General features: G+C 37.0%; 1 protein-coding gene across 7 annotated transcripts in view; it reads left to right on the forward strand.

Annotated features, from left to right (window-relative positions):
• UBR2 (ubiquitin protein ligase E3 component n-recognin 2) overlaps positions 1-22,453 on the forward strand; it is a 102,421-nt gene that overhangs the window by 9,818 nt on the left and 70,150 nt on the right. For all 7 annotated transcript variants that reach the window (XR_009693574.1, XM_061146725.1, XM_061146724.1 and 4 more), the window contains exon 3: positions 21,427-21,505. Coding sequence is in view for 6 of the 7 variants with exons in the window: in XM_061146725.1 (XP_061002708.1) it covers positions 21,427-21,505 (79 nt within the window). In the remaining variant the exon portion in view is untranslated. The remainder of the gene's footprint in view (positions 1-21,426; positions 21,506-22,453) is intronic.

The following is a 22,453-nucleotide window of genomic DNA, read 5'->3' on the forward strand; positions in this document are numbered from 1 at the left end:
CAGAAATCACTTGTTCTCAGTGTTCCAGTAGTGTATGATTTTGGTTTGGTTCAGTAGCTCTGTAACTTTGATCTCTTGATAAGGGGATTTCTGCAGGGCTTCTCTACTGTGGAGTTACTCTTTTTCCCTCTCTAATCATTAAGTATTTGGTGGTGAGATACTTTGAGACTATTAAATATCCTATTTCTTACCAAATGTTCAGTTTTTTGTTTGTATCAGTATGTATTCATGGAGTCCCATTATTCTGGTGGTCAGAATTGTCCTAGATTTGACCAGTGGGAGGCCCTTCAAGCAGTTTCCCTGGTGGCTCAGACGGTAAAGAATCTGCCTGCAATGTGGGAGACCTGGATTCGATCCCTAGGTTGGGAAGATCCCCTGGAGAAGGGAAAAGCTACCCACTCCAGTATTCTTGCCTAGAGAATCCCCATGGACACAGGAGCCTGGCGGGCTACGGTCCATGGGGTCACAAAGTCAAGCACAACTGAGTGACTAAGCATGCACATACAGGCGCTTCAAGCTGTCTTTGTTCTTTTTTATGTCCCCATCGTTCTTTGAGCACTTCCTTTTTCTGACACAAGATGTTTTGGACACATCTTGGACTTAACCCTGCCTCAGTTCTGAAATCAACCATTTCTCCAAGGAGCCTGTTCCTTTTTAGTAGAGATCAGTGTTCAGAAATAAAATACTAAGTCAACTTGTTGCCGTTGGTATGTCACTAATCCCAAACCCTGTCAATGGATCTGTGTATCGGTCTCTCTAGTTCCAGTCCAGCACCACAGGATTCTTTCTTGTTTTCTTCCTTTGCTTATTTTATCTCTTCTCTAATGATGCCATGTGTGTCTGTGTATGGGGCCATCCCAGGGGAGAACAGGTTGGGTGCTGGTTTGAATGCTTTGTAGGGAGGGCTTGATTAAATTGACAGTTCTGAGAGCTTCCATGACTAGAAGAAAAAGAAGTAGAAAGAATCTTGTTTTCAGCAGTGATCATGGAATCGGCTTTTGGGGGTTTGGAGGAGTGGAGGTGGGATGACAGGAGGAGGAATGTATTTACTCCCTCAGTGACAGTGGTGCACTGAAAAGCTGGCTGCCTGTGTTTGAAGATTAAGTGTGCCTGTAGGATTTGTGGGTGAAACCAAGTCAGGGATGATCTCAGAAGAGTTTTCCTGTATGTGGGTGGTGGAGGCTGGAGTGGGTAGCCTATCCCTTCTCTAGCAGATCTTGTCGACCTAGGAATCAGACTGGGGTCTCCTGCATTGCAGGTGAATTCTTAACCAGCTGAGCCACCAGGGGCGTTTATTCCCTGAGTGACTGAAGAGAGAGAGCAGGCTGCAGTGACCTGCACTTGGACAGACAGGTAGCCTGGAGTGGGGAGAGGGACATAACTATGGTGGCCCCCAGGACTCAAGTTTGAACTAGACTCTTAGAGGGTATTTCTAAACTTTGTTGTTACTTAAAGTTGGCCGACTCCAGGTTAAGGGCCCAGACTTCTACAAGATTGTATAAAATACAACTGACAGTTGGGGACCTCTTGAGCCACACTCAATTCTGATCTGCTGGTTACAAATTTCAGGCATCTCCATAGATTAACTTAGGTTGGATAATTCACTGGAGCAATTCACAGAACTCAGGGAAATGCTGTAGTTATGATTAAAGTTTTATCATAGCAAAAACACACAAATCTGAACCAGTCAAAAGGCAGGATTTCCAAGTGCAATGTTTTCTTGTTCTCAGGGACATATTATTATCTTCCCAACACATTTACTGCATGACAACAAAGTATTGCCAACCAGGGTACCTCACCCAAGCTTAAGTGTCCAGAGTTTTTATTGGGATTTCTTATATTGAATAATGATTAATTGAATCATTGCCCACATAATTCAGTTTCCAATTCCACTACCCTTCCCAGTGGCAGAGCTGTGCCTGAAAGCCCCAGCCCTCTGATCACATGATATTAGCCCTCTAATCACTTATTTGGTTTTCTGGTATGGCCAATCTCCAGTCTGAGTTACTTAATTCTGCCGGCGCTCTGTGACAGCCTAGAGGGGTCGCACGGGGACGGAGGTGGTAGGGAGGTTCAAGAGGGAGGGGATATGTATGCCCTTGGCTGATTCTTGATGTGTGGCAGAAACCATCACATTATTGTAAAGTAATTCAGTTCAGTTCAGTCACTCAGTCATGTCCAACTCTGCGTCCCCATGGACTTCAGCACATCAGGCTTCCCTGTCCATCACCAAGTCCCAGAGCTTGCTCAAACTCACGCCCATTGAGTCAGTGATGCCATACAACCATCTTATCCTCTTTTGTCCCCTTCTCCTCCTGCCTTCACTCTTGCCCAGTATCAGGGTCTTCTTCAATGAGTCTGTTCTTCACATCAGGTGGCCAAAGTACTGGAGTTTCAGCTTCAGCATCAGTCCTTCGAATGAATATTCAGGACTGATTTCCTTTAAGATTGACTGGTTTGATCGCCTCACAGTCCGAGGGATTCTCAGAGTCTTCTCCAAACCACAATTCAAAAGCATTAATTCTTTGGTGCTCAGCTTTCTTTATGGTCCAATTCTCACATCTATACATGACTGCTGGAAAAACTATTGCTTTGACTAGAGGGACCTTTGTTGGCAAAGTAATGTCTCTGCTTTTTAATATGCTGTATAGATTGGTCATAGCTTTTCTTCCAAGGAGCAAGCATCTTTTAATTTCATGGCTGCAGTCACCATCTGCAGTGATTTTGGAGCCCCCCAAAATAAAGTCTGTCACTGTTTCCATTGTTTCCCCATCTGTTTGCCATGAAGTGATGGGACCAGATGCCATGATCTTAGTTTTCTGAATGTTGAGTTTTAAGCCAACTTTTTCACTCTCTTCTTTCACTTTCATCAAGAGGTTCTTTAGTTCCTCTTTGCTTTCTGCCATGAGGGTGTTATCATCCTCATATTTGAGGTTATTGATATTTCTCCCAGCAATCTTGATTCCAGCTTGTGCCTCATCCAGATGGCATTTCACATGATATACTCTGCATATAAGTTAAATAAGCAGGGTGACAATATACAGCCTTGACATACTCCTTTCCTGATTTGGAACCAGTCTGTTGTTCCATGGCCAGTTCTAACTGTTGCCTCTTGACCTGCATACCGATTTCTCAGGAGGCAGATCAGGTGGTCTGGTATTCCCATCTCTTTAAGAATTTTCCACAGTTTGTTGTGATCCACACAGTCAAAGGCTTTGGTGTAGTCAGTAAAGTGGAAGTAAATGTTTTTCTGGAACTCTGTTGCTTTTTCGGTGATGCAGTGGATGTTGGCAATTTGATTTCTAAATCCAGCTTGAACATCTGGATTTCACAGTTCATGTACTGTTGAAGCCTGACTTGGAGAGTTTTGAGCATTACTTTGCTAGTGTGTGAGATGAGGGCAACTGTGCAGTAGTTTGAGCATTCTTTGGCATTGCCTTTCTTTGGGATTGGGATGAAGACTGAACTTTTCCAGTCTTGTGGCCACTGCTGGCACAAATTTGCTGGCATATTGAGTGCAGCACTTTCACAGCATCATCTCTTGGGATTTGAAATAGCTCAACTGGAGTTCCATCACCTCCACTAGCTTTGTTCGTAGTGATGCTTCCTAAGGCCCACTTGACTTCACATTCCAGGATGTCTAGCTCTAGGTGAGTGATCACACCATCGTGGTTATCTGGGTCATGAAGATCTTTTTTGTATAGTTCTTCTGTGTCTTCTTGCTACCTCTTCTTAATATCTTTTGCTTCTGTTAGGTCCATACCGTTTCTGTCCTTTATTGTGCCCATCTTTGCATGAGATGTTCCCTTGGTATCTCACATTTTCTTGAAGAGAGTAAAGTAATTATCTGCCAATTAAAAATAAAATTAAAAAATAACAAGGTACTTCATTAGTATAAACTATCAGATATGTGGGTGGGGTGGAAGTGTAAATAACAAAGACACTCCTATATATGGGAAATTTCAAGGATTTAAAGTTACTTCCTGGGAACCCCAGACAAAGGTCAGCCAAACTCTTTATCACACAGTTGTTAAGAAAGTAAATGAGGTCCTTTGTGTAGTGCTTTCCGCAATATTTGATACATAATAAACTCTTGGTAAATGGCCATGCTGGGGTCTGAGGATGAATGTCTTATGTTTAAAGTAGTACATGAAACTCAGTACCTTGATAAGATGACATGGAGTCTGTTATTTGGAAAGATGAAATATGGTTATTGGAATTCTGGAAGAGTTTCTAAACTAGACCCTTTAGGAAAAAGGTGACTTATGTCTGTAGGTTGGAGATTTTCTTTAACCAGAAAAAAATGATACTCAGGAGTCTTTAAAATGAATCTATGAAGGAAATTAGGTTAATTTTTCTGTTACCTGTTCATCGTTTCTAAAATCGTATAGATCTCAGATCATCTCGCTGAAGCCTCTGTGATGTCAGAAAAAAGCTATCTGTTTTCAGACAGTAGGCTAATTTTTATATTTGTCTATGCTTAGTTGGGCTTCCCTGGTGGCTCAGATGGTAAAGAATCCGCCTACAATGCGGGAGACCTGGGTTGGGAAGATCCCCTGGAGAAGGGAAAGGCTACCCACTTCAGTATTCTTGCCTGGAGAATCCCCATGGGCAGATGAGCCTGGCAGGCTACTGTCCATGGGGTCCCAAGGAATGGGACACGACTGAGCTACTTTCACTTTTGCTTTTTCATACTTGGTTCACTATTAGGAAAAATGGAATCAAACCTGGCACTTGTTATTTCTTTCTAAATAGAGATGGTTGTTATTAGGGACAATCATGTTAGTGTGATGTTGATCATAAGTACTTATATTTTGACATCTCATAACCATTAAGAAAAATAAAATAGTAAAATATGAAATCATACTTTGGTTATGAATTTAACATTAAGTTAGTTCCATTGTTTTTTGTTGCAAAGTTAAATTAAAAACATTCTTATTTAACATTTAAAAGCTTACTGCTTGAATATTACAGATAACCGGAATTTGGAGTTGGGAGTTATGCTGCCATCAGTTAGAAATATTCTTTTTTTTTTTTTTTTTTAACATTCACAATATTTATTTAGCTTGACACTAAAAATATATGTGTGTAAGTTACATATATATAGGGAGAGAGAGAGAGAGAGAGAGAAATAGATACAGATATATAATTGACAAGAACCACAAGGCAAGGATTGTTACAAATATCTTATTAGTAGGGGCTTCCCTGGTAAAGAATCTGCCTGCAATGCGGGAGGCCAAAGTTCAATCCCTGGGTCGAGAAGATCCCCTGGAGAAGGGCATGGGTATTCACTCCACTATTCTTGCCTGGATAATCCCATGGACAGAGAAGCCTGATGGGCTACAGTCCATGGGGTTGCAAGGCAGAGATTATTACAAATAGTATATTAGTAAAAACTGAATATATTACTGCTAAGGAAACTGAGGCACAGAGATTAAAACCTAATAAATTATGGGAATTGTTTAAAGCCTAATAAATTATGGGAATGTTTATTTAAATGTCAAAAAATAATTTGTACTACCATGTCCTTTAATTCATGTTCAATTAGTTTTAATGTACTATATTAATTTTAATTTAATCTTGTAGAGATGCTCATATCAATCTCTACCTGAAAGCCCTTTCATTTCTACTATCAATTCTGCTCACATTCCCCCCAGTGAGTTATTTCCATACACTTATCTTTAGGAATATTCTTAGCACATGTTTCCAGATAGTACTTTATGATTCTTTGTTATGAACAATTTGGCTTGTTTAATTTTTTTAAACATTGAGTCTATCAGTAATGATAGATGAGGTTATGCTAAAAATAAGCAACAAACCTGCCATCTCAGAGACTTTAAATACCCAAAATACATTTATTACTCAGACTGTGTGACCAGATTGGTGGGGGTGATGAGTGGAGGGCTCTTCTCTAAGTAGTTACTTTATACCGTGTGGCATCACAGTCAACTTCATATGTTTTTAAGGGTCACAGAGCAAGGAAAGAGGAGGATCTTACACAGCAAATAAATTGCTCTGGCTCAGAAGTAACGATCATGCCTATATCCCTTTAGCTAGAATTAGTTAGAAGGCCTCTGTCTGACTGCAAAACAGGGCAAGGAAGTGTAATTTTCCTGTGTCTGGTAGAGATGCAGACTTGAAAGTGGGTGAACATTAGAAGTGTTTTCAGTGATCTTTAGACTTTGGATGTTATTTTTCCTTCCTCACAGGGTTGTTAGGATAGAAAGAGGTATAGTATAGAAAAGCACTTAGGGAACTATAAGGAATTTTTATATGTAAGACTTTTTAAGCCGAATACTCAGTCTTAAAATTTATTATTAAAAAAAAATTCATTATTGAGCCATGAGTAATAAATATGTTAGGCAGAGGGAAAGAGGTGGTTTCATTCCTTTTCTCTCTGGAAATATAGAACTCTAATATGGAAGAAGCACTTATTTTCAGTAAGAATAGTTTGTTCAATTTTTTGCTTTTTAAAAAACTTGAGGAGAAGGAAATGGCAAACCACTCCAGTGTTCTTGCCTGGAGAATCCCAGGGACGACGGAGCCTGGTGGGCTGCCGTCTACGGGATCACACAGAGTTGGACACGACTGAAGCGACGCAGCAGCAGCGGCGGCAATGTGCTTGAATACCGAGAGAAGGTTACACAGCTGGGAGAAGGGTTTGGTTACAGGTTAGCAATAAAATATACAAAATCAATGTCCCCACAGCCCTGCGCAGAAAAGACAAATTTGAAATGCACGAAAATACATTTTATACAGAAAGTCATCACAGTACACAACGTGATAAAGCTGTGAGTAGCACTTACAGTCATAATACCAAACAGTGAATACTGATGCAACCAAATTGAAAGAATATTGGGAGGATGGAGAGATGGTAGTGTGTGCAGAGGAGAGGGAGGTGAAAGAAAGCCCTTCCATGATGGAAATTCAAAAGAAAATACCTAAAACTGAAACACTATTAAGGAACATGTGGTTTGGAGACAAATACAAAGTAAATCGGCAAAAAAAAAAGAAAAAACTTGAACACTTGATCTTTTTTTAGTAGAGTTCTATTTTAAGACTTTTTTAAAAAACATGAATGGTATAGAGATTGAAATCATTGCTGTGTTACTTTAAAAAAATATTTGTTACCCCTAATTATGGATGTGATACATGAATGAAATTATGCTGTGTGTATTTGTAAATGTGGCTTTTTTTTCATGAAACAGTTTGTCTTAGAGCTCTTTCTCAGTCAATTTATATAAATCTACTTCATTCTTTTAACTGCTGTATTTCCACAGTAAGGCCAGGCCATGATTTATTTGTTTGCCCTGTTAATGAAATGAGAATGGAAATTTTCTAGGAATTTTTTTTGTCCTGTAGCAAACCATGCTGCAGGGAACATTCTGTACCTATTTGTATACATCTCTTTTTATACACATTTTAGTATTTTTCAAGATAGATGCCTATTAATAGAAACAGAATTTCATTGCTGTGTATTATCACTGTGGTCTTCATTGTATTGGAATTTCCCTTGTCTAGTTTGCTCTCTCCAACCTGGGAAAGTAACAGAAAGTGGGTAGTTGATATCTCCTAGATAGGTTGAATTTCTGGGGTTGTCTAAAATGAATCTTGTATTCTTGGTTTGGATATTTATGGTCATTTTTATTTACTTTTTTTATGCACCAATTTGGTGTAAGATCGAACATAGCCATACATGGGGTATAATACCAACTTTACATGTATGCCTTTTATCCAGTTGTTAGGGAATAGTAGATGTATGAATAGGTTACTGTGGGGTAATCCTTTTAGATAAGGAAATTTGGGTTTACATCACCAAAATTTTCCTAATGACACCCTATTTGAGTTCTTTATTTCTTAGAGGAAAATTTACGTATTTCAAAAGGCACAAATCTTAATTGTACATTTTTGACAATAGTTAACCTCATGTAACTCACATCCTGTCAAACAGAACATTTCTGTCTGACTGGAAATTTCCTTGTTAAGGACTCCAAGCCCTAGGTAGCCACTATTCTGATATTTTCACCTTAGATTAATTTTGTCCATTCTAAAACTTCGTCAAAATGAAATCATACTCCTTTGTGCCTGGCTTCTTTTACTCAGCGTAATGTATATCTGATTCATCTAGAATCCTATAATTATTAGAAATTGTTTCCACTTGTATTGCTGAGTAGTTGTCCATTGCATGACTGTACTGTCATTGCCCATAATCCATTGTTCTACTGATGAACATTTGAGTTGTTTCAGTTTGAGGTTATCATAAGTGTTCTATGGCTTTTTTTTAATCAGCTCATTCTGTTTTTTGGTAGAAATTTAAAATATTTAAAGGAAAGGAAAATGGTAATTTGTTTCATAAATCATATCAGCTTATGCCAACATTATTTTAAATGCAACATAGTCAAGTATTAAACAGTATTATTTTATCCTTAACTTTAAATCTGTGTATTTAAAATGCCAATAAAGGAATTCCCTGGTGGTCCAATGGTTGGAATTCAGCTTCCACTGCAAGGGGCATAGGTTCAGTCCTGGTTGGGGAACTAAGATCGAGCATGCTGCATGGCATAGCCAAGCAATTTTTAAAAATAAAAGAACAAATAATAAATCTTACACTATTAAAAATCTTCAGCTTTTTATGACACACTTTAGGAATATTAAGACACCATTGGTTGTTGGTTGTTTATTCCCAAGTCGTGTCCAACTCTTCTGCCCACGCTCCTCTGTCCATGGGATTTCCCAGGCAAGAATACTGGAGTGGGTTGCCGTTTGCTTCTCCAGGGGATCTTTACGACCCAGGGATTGAACCCACGTCTCCTACATTGCAGGCAGATTCTTTACCACTGAGCCACCAGGAAAGACACCAGTAAGATAAGCTTTTCTATACTGTTATTATTCTGATAGAGTGAACACTCTTAGCTGATCCATTAGTTGCTGGCCATGACTATTTGCAAACAAGTCTTTGTGTGGACGTATGTTTAATTATGGGCTTCCCTGATGGCTCAGTGGTAAAGAATCTGCCTGCAGTGCAAGAGATGCAGGAGACGCGGATTTGATCCCTAGGTTGGAAAGATTCCCTGAAGGAGGAAATGGCAACCCGCTCCAGTATTCTTGCCTGGGAAATTCCATGGACAGAGGAACCTGGTGGGCTACAGTCCATGGGGTCACAAAGAGTCTGACACGACTGAGCAATTGTGTGCACATGCATAGGCGCGTGTGCACACACACACACATTTAATTGTTAGTGGATTCTACCCCAGGAGTAGAATTGCTGCATCAAAGGACAAGTATGTTTGAACTTAATAAGAAACTGGCAAAATTTTTTCTAAAAAAAAAAATTTTTTTCCCAGCAATAGTGTTCCACTTGCTCCATATTCTCACCAACATTTGATTTTGTCAGTCTTTTAAACTTCAGCTGTCCTATATAGTGATATCTCAATATGGTTTTAATTTTCTTTGATAACTAATGATGTTGGTGCAATTTTACATGTGTTCATTGCCCACTGAACTAATGAAGTTTTTGTTCAAGTCTTTTTTTTTTATTGGCTTCATTATCTTTTTATTACTGAGTTTTGGAGTTGTTTATGAATTCTGGATACAAGCCCTTTGTGAGACAGATTTTATGAGTGTCTCCTCTAAGTCTGTGACTTGCCTGGATGGTATCTTATGATGGCGGAAGTTTTAAATTTTAATGGTTTAACTTTCCAACTTTTAAATTTTATGAGAATGTTTCTTGTGTTAAAGAAATGTCTGCCTTCTCCAAGGTGACAAAAATATTCTCTCAGTTTTCTCCTGTAAACTTTGAAGTTTTAGATTTTATATCTGGGTCTGTAATCTGTCTCAAAACTGATTTTTTTTAATAAAGTTTAAGGTATAAGGGCTGAGCTTCACTTCCTTATTACTTGTGGGGATCCAGTTGTTCTAGCACCATTTTTTTACTTTTCACATTAAATTGCTTTGGTACCGAAGACCCTTGACCATATGAGTGTGGATCTATTTCAAAACACTGATCAATTCCATTCATTGATACGGCTATTCTAATGCCAATAACAACATTAACTGGATTACTGTAACTTTGTAGTAAACTTCGAATTGATTTCATTTTTCCTTCTTTAAAGTTTCTTTTCTCTATTTCAGATCCTTTGCATTTTATGAATTTTAGAATTAGCTTGTCAGTGTCTTTTTTAAGTCTCTTGTTAAGTCTTTTTAAGAAAGACTGCTGAGATTAAGATTAGTACTGCATTGGTTCTATAGACCAGTTTGAGGAGAATTGACATTTTAACAATACTGAGTTTTCCAGTCCATGAACATCTTCTATCTCTCCATTTATTGAGGTCTTCTTTAATCTCTTTTAACTGTCTTATAGTTTTTATATAAAAGCTATACATACCTTTTGTTACATATTTATTCCTGAGTATTTTATGATGGTATTTTTTTCTTAGTTTTAATTTCATTTTTCTTTTGTGAGTATAAAGAAATAGAATTGGTTTCTGATATCGAACTTGTATCTGTGAGCTTGTAAAATTCATTTAGTAGTTCTAGTAGTTTTTGTTTTCTTCTGGTTTTGGTTCTTTAGGATTTTTGCATAATTGTGTCCTCTCTGAATGGGGACAATTGTATTTGTTCTCGCTCAACCTTTCTGCCTTGTATTTTTTTGTGCCTTACTACACTGGTGAAAGAGGACATCCTTGCCTTGGATGGAAGGCATTCAGTCTGTTACCATAAAGTATGTTGTTATAGTTTTCTCATATACATCCTTTATCTCATTAAGGACATTTCCTTCTGTTCCTAGTTTGCTGAGTTTTTTTATTATTATAATAAATGACTGAATGTTATCCAGTGCTTTTATTATATCTTCTAAGATTACTATAATTTTCCTTTTTTATTCTATAAATAGTTGCATTGATTGATTTTTTTTTTTCCCAAATGGTTTTCATTACTAAGATAAACTCTACTTGATCATCATGTATTATAAGCTTTATATATTGCTGGATTCAATTTGCTAGTATTTTATTAAGGTTTTTTATGTCTGTAAACCATGAAATATACCATCTGTCACTTTCTTGTAATGTCTTTATCTGGTTTTGGTAACAGAGTTATGCTAGCCTTATGAAATGAGTTGAGAAATATAGAAAAAAAGGAATATCTTTGAAGAGTTTGTATAAAATTGGTATGAGTTCTTCCTTCAGTGTTTTCAGGGTTTTTTTCAGTTTTGAAAAGTTTTATTAAAAATTTTTTTTAATTTATTTTTTTATTGAAGGATACTTGCTTTATAGAATTTTGTTGTTTTTCTTTCAAACCTCAACCTGAATCAGCCATATAACCCCTCCCTTTTGAACTTCCCTCCCATTTCCCTCACCATCCCACCCCTCCGTCAGTGTTTTCTTCAGAGGAAAATTTTGATAACAAGTTAAATTTCTTTGATCCTTGATTAGTTATTTAGAACTTCATTTCATCTTGTGTCATGTTTGGTACATTGTGATTTTCAAGAAATATGTTTCATTGTATTATGCCAAATTTATTGGCATTAAGTTCTTATGTCATTGATATCTACGGTATCTATTGTGAAGTCTCTTTCTTTGTAAAATTAGTAATTTGTATTTTCTCTTTGAAAAGATTCATAAAACTGTTTAAAGAATCAGTTCGGGGCTTTATTAATTTTCTTTTTTATCTGTTTTGTTTGTTTGGTTTCTACTCTTCTTTCTACTTATTTTTGACCTAATGTGCTCATATTTTATTCTTTAGAAGTGCGCTACTTAATTTTCATATATTTGAGGCTTTCCAGGGCATCATATTGTGACTGGTTTGTAACACAATTAAAGTTCTGTAAGGTTGCAGTCTTTGAATTTATTGAGGTTTGTTTTATGACTTACCAACACAGTCTTGTACATTCTGTATGCACCTGAAAAGAAAGATGTATTTTGCAGTTACTGGATATAATAATCTATGACTCTTAATTAGAATGAAGTGGTTGATTGTGCAATTCACTTCTATACTTACCGATTTTTATGACTAGTTCTTTCAGTTACTGAGGAAGGGGTATGAAAATATCCATATATGATTATCATTTATTTACTTCTTTTAGTTCTATCAGTTTATATTTCATTTGTCTAAAAGTTCTTTTATTAACCTGATACATAGATATTTATAATTGATATTACTTCTGATATATTGACCCTTTTATCATTTATTAATTCTTGTAAGAGTCCACTTTACCTGATAAAGTTTTTCTTTCTCTTTCACTTTCACTTTTGAAGGATAATTTTGCAGGTACAGAATTCCAGGTTGGTAGGCATCTTTTCTTTCAACACTTCAAATATTTCACTCTACTTTTCTGTTGTTTTCATGGTTTCTGAGAAGTCAGATATGATTCTTACCTTTGTTCTGCTACATGTAAGATTTTTTTTCTCCTCTTGCTTCTTTGACTTCCTGTATTTTGAAAATGATATGCCTAGGTACAGAGTTTTTTGGTGTTAATCCCACTTGATGTTCTTTGAACTTCTTGGATCTGTGGTTTGGTGTCTGACAGTCATTTAAGGAAATTTTCTCAGTAAATGTTTTCTCTTTACTTTTCTATTTATATTCTTTTCTTTTCTTTTCTTTTGTTGCACTGGATCTTTGTTGCTGTATGTGGGCTTTTCTTTAGTTGTGAGGAGCAGGGACTATTCTTCGTTGCAGTGCACGGGCTTCTCATTGTGGTGGCTTCTCTTGTTGCGGAGCACAGGCTCTAGGCGTACAGGCTTCAGTACTTGCAGCACACGGGCTCAGTAGTTGTGGCTCATGGCCCTGGAGCATGCAGGCTCAGTAGTTGTGGCCCATGGGCTTAGTTGCTCTGGGGCATGTGGAATCTTCCCAGACCTGGGATTGAACCCATGTCCCCTGCATTGGCAGGTGGATTCTTATTTACTGTACCACCAGGGAAGTCCTACATATTGTTTTCAATATTCTGTTCCTTTCTCTCTTTCCTCTCTTTCTTGTATTTCCATTATATATGTGTTAAACCTTTTGTAGTTGTTGCACAGTTCATGGATATTCTGTTCTGTTTTCTTTCCAGTCTTTTTTCTCTTTGCTTTTCAGTCTTAGTGCTTTCTATTGAGATATCCTCAAGCTCAGATATTCTTACATCAGCTATATCCAGTCTGCTAATAAATCCATCATTCTTCATTTCTGTTTCGGTGTCTTTGATCGCTGGCATTTCTTTTCGGTTTTTTCTTAGGATTTCCATCTCTGTTTATATTGTCCGTCTGTTCCTAAACGCTATCTACTATATCTATTAGAGCCCTTAGCATGTTAATCATTATTGTTTTTAAATCTGTGCCTAGTAATTCCAATATCTGAGTCTGATTTTGATCCTAGCTGTCTCCAAACTATATTTTTTGACCTTTTAGTATGTCTTAAATTTTTTCTTGGTCATTAGTCATACAATATACTTGGTGAAGGGGACTCTTGTAATTAGGCCTTTAGTAATGTGATGGTACAGGCATAGAGAACAGACTTGTGGTTGCCACGGGAGAAGGGGTGTGTGTGGGGGGGAACTGTTGGGAGTTTGGGATTAGCAGATACAAACTGTTACATATAGGATGGATAAACAGCAGGGTCCTGCATTGTAGCACAGGGAGCTATATTCAGTATCCTGTGATAAGCCGTAATGGAAAAGAATATGAAAAAGAGTCTATAACTGAGTTACTTTGCTATACAACAGAAATTAACACAATACAATAAATTAACCATACTTCAATAAAATTTTAAAAAGCAAAAACATCTGCTAGAAAATGTATAACAACAACAACAAAATAACATGGTGGTAATGGGTCAGGGAGAGAGCATTCTGTAGTCTTATGATTAGGTCTCAGTCTTTTAATGAGCCTGTCTCTCTGGGCTGTGAACCTCACATGTGTTTCTTGATGTCCCCCATAGCCCTAATTTAGTTGGGACAGGATGGCTAGAGCAGGCTAGAACTGGGTATTTCCCTTTTTCCAGTCAGTTTGATAAAACCCCAGCAGGTTAGGCTCTGATTAAGGAAAGCTATGACAAACCTAGACAGAGTGTTTTTAAAAAGCAGAGACATCTCTTTGTTGTCAAAGGCTGTATAGTCAAAGCTATAGTTTTTCCAGTAGTCTTCTCATATGGATGTGAGAGTTGGACGATAAAGAAGGCTGAGCACTGAAGAATTGATGTTTTTGAATTGTGGTGCTGGAGAAGACTCGCGAATCCTTTGGACTACATGGAGATCAAATCAGTCGATCCTAAAGGAAGGCAACCCTGAATATTCTTTGGAAGGATTGAAGCTGAAGCTCCAGTACTTTGGCCAGTAGATGCTATAAGTCAACTCATTGGAAAAGACCCTGATGCTGGGAAAGATTGAGGGCAGGAGGAAAAGGGAATGGCAGAGGATGACATGGTTGGATGGCATCACAGATTCAATGGAAATGAATCTGAGCAAACTGCAGAAGATAGTGGAAGACAGAGGATCCTGGAGTGCTACAGTCCATGAGGTTGCAAAGAGTCAGATATAACTTAGGAGCTGAACAACAACAAAATACAAAGACAGCGATTCTCAGATTTTTTTTTTTTTATTCTCAGATTTTTAAAACTCCAAAAACGTTATCTATCAGAGGCATAGTAAAACAGAAAGTCACTAAAAATAGAAATATAAACAGTGGAGAAAAATATACCAGGCATAAAGTATGATACAGAAGAAAGTTAAAGTAGCAGTTTTCCTTGTATTCCTGCTTTTCTAATTAGAATCACACTGGATACTGCTACCTTCATTTCTTATTCCTTTCTTTTTATTTCCTTTCTTCTTTTTCCTTTGGGTGTGCTCAGCTGTTCTTTTTCTATTAAGGATCCAACACAGACTCCCACATTACATTAGGTGTCATTTTTTCCTTAATCACCTCAATCTCCAAAAGATTGACAGGTCCTGTATGGAACCTAGAAGAGAAGTAAAGCACCTTAGTGGGAAAACTGATGATATTTAAATTAAGTGTAATTAATAATATTATACCAGTGTTAGTTTCCTTGTACTTTGGTTAACATTAAGGAAAGCTTTTAAGGAAAAGTAAGGGTGTAAAGGAACTCTGTATTTTTGCAACTGTTCTATAAATATATTTTAAAGATAGAAAAAGAAGGTTAAACACTGAGTTCAAGAAGCCAGTAGAGATAGAACAATTGAGCACACTCAAGAGAGAGAAATGAAAAGATCAGAAAATGAAATATAAGTAAAAAGTTGGGATACTTACTCTTTGGAATTATTAAGGCAATTTTATGAGAAGACTGAGTAAGAAAAAAAGAAGGTGAACATATATAAAATTCAGAATGAAAATTGATACACTCACTGCATTCCTTTTGGTGGTATCATTTCTTGCAAAGCTGAGTCCTCTCTGCTGCTGATTTTTAAAAAGCAGATACCTGTGAAATAAGAAATGAGGGTGGCAGTATCCAATTTGATTCTAAAATTTGAGAAATTGTGCAGTGCCCACCAGGTGCTAAATGCCCACCAGGTGCTAAATTTGAGTCTAAATGTGTGATAAACAGAATTGTTAGGTGTTTCATTTGGTGAAATGGTGCCTTGAAGGAGACTGTTGAGACACTAAAGATGCCATTAACCAAGAAAGTCTGACAACCTCTGAAATGCAAGAATTATGAACAAGTAAATGCAAACAAAAAAAAAATTGAAAATGTAGATGAAATGGATAAATTTGTAGAATAGTGATAGGCAACTTGAATATATTATGTGAAATAGTATGAAACATGGAAGGGTAATCAAAGATCTTCCCTCCCTAAAATCCCATACCTGGATGACTATATACGGGTGAATTCTATCAAATTTTGAAGGAACAGTTAATTTCTTTCTTAAACAAGTTACTACAGAAAATGGGAAAGTAGTGAAAACTGCCTCTTTATGAGGCTACTTACCAGCTTGATTTCAAGCCCTGATAAATTCAAGGAGACGTTATAAAGCCATTTCTCTCATTCATATAGATGAAAGAATCCTAAATAAAATATTAAATATCTGAATCTAAAAATATACTAAAAGAGTGATGCATCATGATCAAACAGAATTTAGTTCAGGAATCCAAAGATAGTTCATCTTTAAAATAATTATTAAGGTAATTCACCATTTTAATAGTTGAGAAAAGAAAAATGTTTTACTGATTTGAATCAGAAAAGCATTTTATAAATTTCATTTATTGTTTGTGATTTAATTCTTAGCAAACAAAGAATATATAAGGGAACATATTGAGTATTTGTATGTTAGATTTCTCTAAGTTTTTTGTTATGGACGTTTTCAAGCATAAAGATAGAGTGAGTAGTCTAATATACTTGAGAGTACTCATTGCTGAGCTTCCGTTATTACCGGTGTATGGCAACTCTTTAATCTGTGCACGCATACAGGCTTATACACTTTTTCCTGCCCCGCCAGATTTTTTTGAAGAACATTCCAGATAGCATACTCTTTAAAAAAAATCAATACTCACTATGTGCCTTTTTTCTCTATAACCATTAATGTTTTAAAATAATTAACACTAATTCCTTAATATCTACTGTCTAACAGGGTTGAACTTGTCTTAACTGACTCATAAATGTGGCTTCAGATTTCACAGATAGCATTTGGCTGTTAATCATTTTTTCTTTTAAACTATAATAGCTCCTTTACCTCTTTTTTTCATTTTTCTATTTATGTTACTAAGAAACCAGGTCATTTGTCCTATGGAATTTTCCACATTCGAGGTTTGGCTGATTCTGGCCACATGATATTGCTTAACATTTTTCTTTTTTCCCCTGTCTTTCTTCTAACGTGTAGTTAGGCTTGGTTAACCTCTGTTATTAGGGAAGGAAGTGGATAATAATTTTATAATTATTGAGGCATAGCTTCTTTTAATAAACTTTTTATATCTTAACTGACCTGCTTGTTTATTTATTATTTATTTTTGACTGCCCTGGGTCTTTGTTACTGCATGGATTTTCTCTAGTTGCAGTGAGGAGAGGCTGCTCTTCATTGTGGCGCACAGGCTTCTCATTGCGGTGGCTCCTCTTTCTGGAGGCCGTGGGCTCTAGTGGAAAGGGCTTCAGTAGTCACAGCGCAGAAGCCGACTGGTCGCAGTGTGTGGTCTCAAGGGCGCGGGTTCAGTAGTTGTGACACGTGGGCTTAGTTGCTCTGCAGTGTGTGGAATATCCCCGACCAGGGATCAAACCCGTGTCCCCTGCCTGGGCTGGTGGATTCTTACCCACTGTGCCACTCCAGGAAGTCAGATGCATAACTTTTTATTTCTTCATATCAGGAGGCACTTAATGCTTGGCTGCTTTTAAGATTGACCAGTGGATTTAGGCAGAGAAGGCAATGGCACCCCACTCCAGTACTCTTGCCTGGAAAATCCCATGGATGGAGGAGCCTGGTGGGCTGCACTCCATGGGGTCGCTAAGAGTTGGACACAACTGAGCGACTTCACTTTCACTGTTTACTTTCATGCACTGGAGAAGGAAATGGCAACCCACTCCAGTGTTCTTGCCTGGGGAATCCCAGGGACGGGGGAGCCTGGTGGGCTGCTGTCTGTGAGGTCGCACAGAGTCGGACACGACTGAAGCGACTTAGCAGCAGCAGCAGTGGATTTAGCTACCTGGCAGATGCAATCATTGTAAAGGTCTCCATCAGCCTTTTATTTATTTCTTTATTTTGCCACATTATGCGGCATGTGGGATCTTATTTCCCCAGCGAAGGACTGAACTCATGCTCCCTGCATTGAAAGCGTGGCGTCTTACCGACCAGACTGCCAGGGAACGCCTTCTACAGCCTTTTTGCCTGATGTTTTAGCAGTCAGTGATGGCTTGCTGCCTGAATCTTTATTTTGTTAGGTGATCGCAAAATGGTGCTATTCGAATTTATTATCTCTTCTTTGTTTATTAGCTAGTCTTCTATAAAGAAGAAATACAATCCTTCTTCAATCCTTTGATTACCCTGAGGCACAGTTTGTATAGGAAAGGCAAGATAAATGCTTGACTCTTTTTAGAAGAGCACTTTCTTACTATACTTCCAGTGAACATAATACTTAATGAGTGATATCACTAAGTTTATCACTTTCTTAGTAAACTAACAGTGAATGTAATACTTAAGAATACTAAAGAACCTTTAGATGTGTTTAATATCCAAAACCAAGACAAGGACGCCTACTGTTACTGTTGCTGTTTACCATTTTACTTGAAGTCCTTGTCAACAGCATAAGGGAAGAAAAATAAAAGATATAAATATTGTAAGGAAAAAATTAAATTGTCATTGTGTACATACTATATACTCAACTTACTTCAGGGGAAAAAAGAATCAGCAAACTATTAAAAACTGCTTAAGTTTGTCAAGGATGTTAAAAATCAATAGTTTCTTTTCCTCATCCTTAACTAACTAGAAAATGAAAAAAAAAAATTAAATGTGTCATTAAAACAACAAAACCTAGAAAGTAACTAGATAATTTACTCTTAAAAGGATGCTATTACTCCTGAAGTTTATCAATAAATTCCAGGTAATCTATGTCAGAATTTTAGCTGAGTATTTTTGAGGAACTCTGTAAACTTACGTGATTAAGCCTTTAAAAAAGGAGAATAAAGAGGAGTTTATCCTACTAGATATTAAGATATTCTACAAAAAGCCATAGTAATACAGTGTGGTTTAGTATAAGAACAAATAGGTCACTCAAATATATTACAGAACCTAGATATAGACCTGCTAATGGAACTTAACATATTTAAAGGTGACACCACAATCAATAGATAAAAATTAGATTGTTTACTAGATGGTTTCAGACAAAGAAAGCAGCTCATTGTCTATGAAGAAATAAATGTTATCTCTGTTCTATATTATATGCAAAAGTAGATTCCAGATGGATTAAGCACCTAAATGTGGAAAATACCAAAAGATTTCATTAAAGAAAATTATTTTCTTTAAAAGCATATATTTTTGTGACCTAGGATTGGGAAAAGAACTTCTATAAATCTCAAAGCACAAACCAATTTTTGTGTAAATTTAATTGCATCAAAATAGGGAGTTCTGTTTAACAAAGGACCCCATGGGCAAAACTAATACACACGTGACACATGGGAGACAATATTTGCAATGTCTAAATGGCCAAGTGATTAATGTCCACTAGACTAAATTATACAGGGAACTCCTGCAAATAAAGAAGATGAAGTAATCCCAGCAGAAAAATGGGCGTAGGATATAACCAGGCAGTTTATAGAAAAGGAAATCCTCAAAGCAGTAAGTATATGAAGAGTTGCTCAAGTACATTAGAAAAATGCAAATTAAAACAATAAAGTATCGTTTCATAGGGCTTCCCTTGTAGCTCAGTCAGTAAAGAATCTGCCTGCAGTGTAGGAGACCCGGGTTCGATCCTCGGGTTGGGAAGATCCTCTGGAGGAGGGCATGGCAACCCACTCCAGTATCCTTGCCTGGAAAATCTCATGGACAGAGGAGCCTGGTGGGCTGCAGTCCATGGGGTCACAAAGAGTTGGGCACCACTGAGCGACTAACACTTAACTTACTTATCATTTCATATATGTTAGGCTGGTTGTTGTATAGTTGCTAAGTCGTGTCCAGCTCTTCTGTGACCCCATGAACTGTAACCCACCAAGTTCTTCTGTCCATGGGATTTCCCAGGCAAGAATACTGGAGTGGGTTACCATTTCCTTCTCCAGGGAATCTTCCCGACCCAGGGATTGAACCTGTATCTCCTGCATTGGCTGGTGGATCCTTTACCACTAAGCCACCAGGGAAGCCCCTGTTAGAGAAAAACTTAATGCTAGTGAAGATGCAGGGCTATGAAAACCCTTACACACTGCTGGGAAACATGCAGCCACTCTGGCCAGTAGCATGGCACTCAGAATAAAAACTTGATGTACATGACCCAGCAGTTCTGCTCTAGAGTTGATTTACCAAAGAAAATCTCAATCAGATCTATAGAGAACATTTACAGGGATGTTAACTGCAGCAGCATTTGTGGTAGAAAGGCATTGGAGGTAATCCAGGTATCCGGTGCAAGGATAATATAGAGAAAAAATGTTTTGGAACACACCATGACATATTATATAGCAATTAGAAGCAGCACATCAAATGTACACATACAGAATGAATGGATTGTGTTACAGAATTGAAAAAGTAAAGAACAGGATGAGACAGAATAATACATAACAGTAAGATTTGCACACATCAAAAATACATGCACTTAGTAAACAAATATTTACTGTATAGCATAGGAAACTATGTTCAGTATCTTTTAATAACCTATACTGGGAAAGAATCTGAAATATATATGTGTATATGTGTATCTGAATCACTGCTGTATACCTGAAACTAATAAAATATTGTAAAAACAACTATTTTAAAAAGAATTAAAAAAATACATGTACTCAAAAACATTTTGCAAGAACACAAACAAATAAAGAACTTCTCTGGTGGGTCAGCAGGTAAAGAATCTGCCTGCAGTGCAGGACACCCGGGTTCATTCTCACGGTCGGGAAGATCCCCTGGAGAAGGGAATGGCTAGCCTGGAGAATTCCATGGACAGAGGAGCCTGGCGGGCTATACCAGTCCATGGGGTCACAAAGAGTTGGACATGACTGAGCCACTAACATATACAAATAAAAGTCAATAATAAGGATAGTAGGGTGGTTGCCTATGAGAAACAGGATAAGGGGAAATGTAAAGATTTTCATGACTCCCATATCATTTCATAGAATCATAGAGATTCTCTTATTTAAGGTATGATATGTAAGTATATCTAACTGACAGTATGTTAAAAGCAAATGAAGTGACTGAGGCTACCATTGTCAACCCGTGCACCTTGTGGAATCTTACTCTCCCAACAGGATGTTTTATGAACCATAAATGTTGTGCGACCATCAGATATACAAGTGTAGAGACCCATATCAGCCTCTATATTGAATGCTTAGTATATGATTGCCTTTTAAATTAGTGAAAATTTGAATAGACCTTTGCTTTAATATTGTCTTCTTGCATCTTGCCTTTGGGGAATGTGCATAGAAACCACTTTGATGACCTTTGGTCTGAATTATCTGTTTGGATAAAGTTACTTGAAATCTCAGGATATATCTTAAGACTGTATAATATGTAAAATCTATTCCATATACATCTGTGTGTTTTAATATAAAATACGATTTCCCCAAATCTTTAGGGAAAATTGCCATTCTGGTAATGTGTGCTCTCTAAGACCCGCTAATATACATCCAATATGAGAAACAGTTTCTTAAGCTGACTTCATTGATCAAAGATCTGACAGATCTTTTGGAGCAGTAATTTTTTTTTCTTACAGCAAGTCTTTTCACTCTTCTGGCTCTTCTAAGATAGATTCTAGTTTGAAATACTACATTGTAAAATATACAGTTATTGTATACATTATGATTTTTTTTTCTTTAACTTTACAGAGACTGTGCAGTTGATCCAACTTGTGTTTTATGCATGGAGTGCTTTTTGGGAAGTATTCACAGAGACCACCGATATAGGGTTAGTAATACCCAGATGATAACCACACCTAGTATTGAAATTTATACTCAATACATTTTCTTCCTTTTTAAAATTCCAATATTTAACACTGAAACTGGGGAGAGTGGTTTAGAAACGTGTTATTGAAATACCATTAAACATGTGATGGCAGTGTAGAGACAAATTATGAATCCAGATTTCATGGAATACATGGTTTAAGAAAGGCAAGACAGATAGCAGCTCTTCCAGTATTGGTTTTCAGCTAGTTAGCTTTGCTGTTTATTTTTAATGTTTATTATCTTTCTAGTTCTAGGTTTATAAAGCAGGTTATCAAAAATTAGAGAATGAAGGTGAGAGTTAAAATGTGAGAGGGAGACTCTGAAGGAAGAATGAGTGAGCAAAATAAGGAGAAGTGACAAGATTATACCTTTAAGAAATATTTTTTGGTGAACCTCTACAGAATATTTGTTGTTTCTTAATGTTAAAGAGGCACCTACTATTATACAGTGTAAAAGAGAGCCAACTCCAAAACATAAGGCTAACCAGGTTTTGTTTGTTTATTTTACTGCTATAATACAAACAATACTTTTCCAAAAATCAAGTGTGTTTGCTTTTAAATTAGGGCCACAGAATACATAGGCAGATTATTGCTAAGCCTGTCCTGGTTCCTGTACTGGAAATTGAAGCCAGAGCTATGAACATTCAAAAATTTAGGGAACTGGAACTTCTCACACTAATAGTAAAATGATAGAGAAGAAATATTGCAGTCATCTTATTAATTCAAGAGCTTTATTAGTTCAGGATTTTTTCTCCTGTTTGTTTTTATTTACTCTGCCCGAGTATTGATAATAATCAACTAAAACAGCTGCAAAATTGAATTCGTATTTTTGTATATTCTTTTTATTTTCATTGAGCAAGAGAATCCTAGTTTCCTTTAGTCTGTTCTGCCTACCTATCTTTGGTAACCAG

Source organism: Dama dama, chromosome 7, assembly GCF_033118175.1.
Source record: "Dama dama isolate Ldn47 chromosome 7, ASM3311817v1, whole genome shotgun sequence".
Lineage (NCBI taxonomy): Eukaryota > Metazoa > Chordata > Mammalia > Artiodactyla > Cervidae > Dama > Dama dama.